Source organism: Channa argus, chromosome 3 (assembly GCF_033026475.1).
Source record: "Channa argus isolate prfri chromosome 3, Channa argus male v1.0, whole genome shotgun sequence".
Lineage (NCBI taxonomy): Eukaryota > Metazoa > Chordata > Actinopteri > Anabantiformes > Channidae > Channa > Channa argus.
The window spans coordinates 30,007,698-30,012,406 of NC_090199.1; the positions used below are offsets into that span (position 1 = coordinate 30,007,698).

General features: G+C 37.2%; 1 protein-coding gene across 1 annotated transcript; it reads right to left on the minus strand.

Moving 5' to 3' along the window:
• Positions 1-1,868: 1,868 nt before the first annotated feature.
• LOC137124100 (GTPase IMAP family member 4-like) lies at positions 1,869-4,083 on the minus strand. Its single transcript, XM_067498774.1, has 2 exons — positions 3,952-4,083; positions 1,869-3,452 (listed from the first exon to the last, which is right to left on the minus strand). The coding sequence occupies exons 1-2, from the start codon at positions 3,992-3,994 to the stop codon at positions 2,359-2,361; spliced, it is 1,137 nt and encodes a 378-aa protein (XP_067354875.1). The 5' UTR covers positions 3,995-4,083; the 3' UTR covers positions 1,869-2,358.
• Positions 4,084-4,709: the final 626 nt, after the last annotated feature.

Genomic DNA, 4,709 nt, shown 5'->3' on the forward strand with positions numbered 1-4,709 from the left:
TGAAATATCTACTTGTTCATCCCTTCATGTCTCACTGTTGTTTAGCTCATCAAAACCAGCAAAACCAAACAACTCACTTCTTCTGTAAAAAGGTCATGAGGTAAATATGCTATAATAAAACAAAATGTGGATTAAACATTGACAGAAGTTAATTATTGGCAGTCACTAAAATAACACGTCTGACTTACTGGTTAACACTTCTAGAAACCTTCCTCTTTAATAAAGCTTATAGTTAGTTATAGTTATGCTGATATAGGCTTAGACTGCTGGGGGACCCACCCCCCGATGGACTGAGCTCCTTTCTGCATGTGTCCTGGCTTTATATTAAAAGGTTTTAATATAAACACTAATAAATAATTGGAAGTCTATCAGTTAAACACTGAAAAACTGAAATTCTAAAGTATTAGAATTTCCCTGGGAAAAAAAACAAAGAAAAATTAAACATACCTCAATTGATTATTGTATTAATCAGTTATACTCAGATTTGATCTTCCACACATTAAAAGGGTTTTGGAGGAACTTGTTGGTAAACCTTTTTAGCTTTTCCTCTTTGTTTTTTAAAATCATTTTATTCCCCACTTGAATGCAATCCTTTGATATTTAAATTCATTTTTAGCCTTAATTCCTGTTACACTGGCACATTTATCTGTGTAGTACATGAGGTACTCAAGCTAGATCTTCTGTGTCTTCTGTAAAACTATGTAGGAAACTCCTGATAAAACCAACCTGCTCACCCCTCCCTTCACCATTTAGGAGAAATGGCAGCAGTTCTATAAAACTGTGGCTGCTACTGCAACTGTTACAGTTTGTGTTGTTTACTGTCAAAGCTGGTGAAAGGTGTAAAGAAGGTAGAACATGTCAGGACACATCTGAGGAAATGCTATATAAGGTCTGCTATTATGACAGTAAAGTTAAAGTTTCAGAGATATCTACTATAAAAGAAGTTAACTGACAGGTCCTATGCTCCTTATCTTCATATTAGCAACACTGTTTTTTGTAGCCTACTGGAGACACAGTCCTCATATTTCTAAATGTGAACCTTGAACACTGAAATGTAGTCACATACTTATGAGGTTTTGATTTGTGGATTACAGAAAGATGCAATAATATTTTCTCACATTGTTAAAGGTAAATGTCAGGTGTTTAACCCATAAAGCTGCATCCAATAGAACAACAACTTTATTTTTGCTTCAGTAGCAACTACTACACATAAGGTCAACAAAGATTTTCCTGCTTTAGCTCCTTTTAAACACATTAATCATATGTCGAAGTGTCCTTGAGCAAGACACTGAAGCCCAACTTAGTTGCTCCCGGTGAGCGTTGGCCAGCTGCATAGCAGCTCCCCCATCGGTGTATGAGTGTGTGTGTGAGTGTGAGTGTGAATGGGTGAATAAGATCAGTGCAAAGCGCTTTGAGTGTCAATAGGTAGAAAAGTGCTATATAAGTGCAGAACATTTACCATTATACCATTAAAGCTAAACATCAACTTTGTAGGCAGCTAACATGTTGTATTTGACAACAAATAAAGACGTTCTAAGTACATAAATGTAACTAAGTAAAAAATATGTATAAATGTCAGTCGGCCTTGTAAATGATAAAGAACATCTGAATTTCTCTAAATAAATTCTGTGTAGAATTGAACAATATGGTCATTAAAAGTTTGACTATTTATTTTGAGGCCATGAAAGGTATAAATGCTTTTAAAATGCTTTTAAAAATATTGAATAGTTTTAGGTTCTAAGTTTCTTAACTATACAGTATTTGAAATGAACTGGTTCAGGGTGTTTACAACATCACAGGTTCCTCCGAATTATTCACCTGTGACATGTAAATTCTTAATTGAAAATTAAATATGACTTTGACAAAGGTTCATTGTTAGTATCACAACTTTATTTTTCCTTCAGTTTAGCACGTGGACACAGGTTGTTAGTGGTATAAATGAATATTAATGACAAAAAACTCAACAATATATGAATTTCAATGCAGTTTTTATAAAGTAAGTCTGAGTAATTAAAACTCACCACTGTAGGTGAATCCATCTGATGACAGCAATCAGTTACTCACTGTCAGAACTTTTTCTAATCAACTATCAGTGCGCAGAAATAACACGGGATGCACTTATGATATTCTTATGATATGATCTTCATAGATGAAACATGTAAACCATCTTATGTACAAACACAATTAATTTAATCTTTGGCTATAATGAAAAACATGATGAACACTAGATGACATAATCCCACACTTAGCCCTCTGAGACCATGGTGAGCAGCTCGAAACTAAGAAAATCACCATCATTATATTTCTATGGATTAAATCATCTGTTTCAGTGGCTGAACAACCAGAATGTAGGACTGCTCATTTTGTGAACAGACTTCCAATTGCTTTGCAGAATGATTGAATCCCTGCAAAAATAAATTTACCAGCATTTAGCAGATGGTAAAATGGATTAGACTCCTCAGCTTCTGTTCTGGCCTTATTCTCATACCTGGACTGTAATTTTTCTTTCTCCTCCCTCAGTTGTCTCTCATGTTGCTCCAGCATTGACTTCTTCATATCTTCTGCCTGTTTTTCTTTCTCTTCTCTCTCGCTGTTTCTCTGTGCTTCTCTCTCCTCTCTCTCCCTGTTTCTCTCTTCATTCATCTCCTCTCTCTCCCTCTTCCTCTCCTCCTCTCTTTCTTTCCTCTCTCTCTGTCTCTCAGCCTGAAGTTGTTCATTCAGTCTCCTCATCTGTTTTTCATATTTTTCCTGCAGTTTTCTCTCAATTGCTTCTTGTTCTCTGCGTTTTTCCTCTTCCTTCATCTTCAGGATGCGTTGTTTCTTCTCTTCAATGGCCCTCTCGGCCTCTTGGAACATTTCATTGGTGTAGTGACTTCCTCCATTCCTCTGAACTATATTTCTGATCTTCTGAAGCAGCTCAGTAACCTGAGGTTGATTATTAACCTGGTTATTAAAAACATGGTACTGGCCGTTACATCTGGCTACAAGTTCTTGAAGCTCTAGGCTTTCATTCAGGAACTCCTCAATAGTGGTTCCTTGGAGAAGGTCCCCACCAGTAAAGAGGACCATGCTGTATCTGTCTGCAGCCTGTCCAAAGATGTCTTGAATCCTTTGCACAGTTTGTTTCTCTTCTTCAGTGAATCTGCCCAGTCTGATGAGCACCAGGAAGACATGGGGTCCAGGAGCAGCATATGAGATGCACTGGCTAATATCTTTAGTGGTTTTGTCTTTGCCAAACCTGGTGTCAAACAGGCCCGGGGTGTCAATGACAGCCACCTTCTGTCCATCCACCCCGGCTGTTCCCTTAGAACAGTCCACAGTCATAGACTTAGCACTGAATTTCGATTCAAAGCACCGTCGTCTCAAGATGGTGTTTCCAGTTGCACTCTTCCCATTCCCAGTCTTCCCCACCATCACAATCCTCAGCTCCTCATTATTCACTATATTTGATCCTGTGGAGAAGAATAAGTGATTATCAGGCTGTATGTACAATGTAAATGCAGACTCCTTTACAGTAGTTCACATTATTCTGGCTGTTTTTCCAAGATTTAATCTAACTACATTAAGCTGCAGTCTTTACAGGAAAATACACGTTCTTTTAACCCCCTCCCCCCTTCCCTCTGGAAATTGAAAGTAGAACAGCAAAGTAGAAACCTGTCCAGCCTTAGACTTTAACGTTAATATCTTCTCCAACAAGGTTACTGGTTGTTTCTGATACATCATCCAACATATACAGCAAGAGGGAGGTGAATGAATAACTATTTCCTAGTGACCAACAGATCTGGATTTTACAAATAAAATTTACAAATGTAAACGATACTTGTACCAAAAGGTTTGTTCAGAAATGTAAAATTATAAAAATGCATCCTGTAGGATTGGACTCTAGGGAATACAGTAAAATATGACATAAAATAATAGTATTTTAAGCATGAAATCAATAACATGACTTACTGAAGTTTCCAGCTGACACAGGGTTGGTGAAGTTTCTTTCCATGTTTAGACTAAAGATAGATACTGAAAGATACTGAAGTAGATACTGAAGTGAACTGTTCTGCTGCAGCGTCTTTATTGTGGCTTGATGCATAAACCACACCCTCCAGTATGCGTCAGAAAGTGGAATTAAAATGGGTCACAATTGAAAGTGAAACTTAAATTTTGTAGGAAGCTGTTCTGATAAAACAACACTGCTCACCCCTCCCTTCACCATTTAGGAGAAATGGCAGCAATTCTATAAAAGTGTAGTTGATACTGCAACTGTTACAGTTTGTGTGGTTTACTGTCCTACAGCGGTGAAAGGTGTAAAGAGGGTAGAACATGTCAGGACACATCTGAGGAAATGCTATGTGGTATCTACATTTATGACAGTAAAGTTACAGATACCTGCTATAGAAGACAGTGAGAAGTTTACTGACAGGTCCTGTGTGTACAGTATGTACAATTTACAACCACAAATGTGCTGGAAATAATTAAAATCATTCTATTTGTATTTACATTGTACACAGAATCCCAAGTTCTCTGCAAGTGGGGTTTGTATAAGCACGTGAACAAGACAAAGCAACGATACTAATTTATTTACCTTATTATTCTTTACATGTTGCAGCCTCCTATACCAATCCAACATTTGCTGAACCCATAACACACATGTTTTAATTCTGCTTTCTGTCTTGTGAGCTACAGAACAACAAAGTAGTATTTGATTTAAAGACACA

Coding starts and splice junctions, on each gene's coding strand:
- LOC137124100 (XM_067498774.1), bottom strand. CDS start 3,994: ATGGAAAGAAACTTCACCAACCCTGTGTCAGCTGGAAACTTCA. Junction 3,453..3,951: donor TGTGTCAGCTGGAAACTTCA/GTAAGTCATGTT, acceptor TCTTCTCCACAG/GATCAAATATAGTGAATAAT.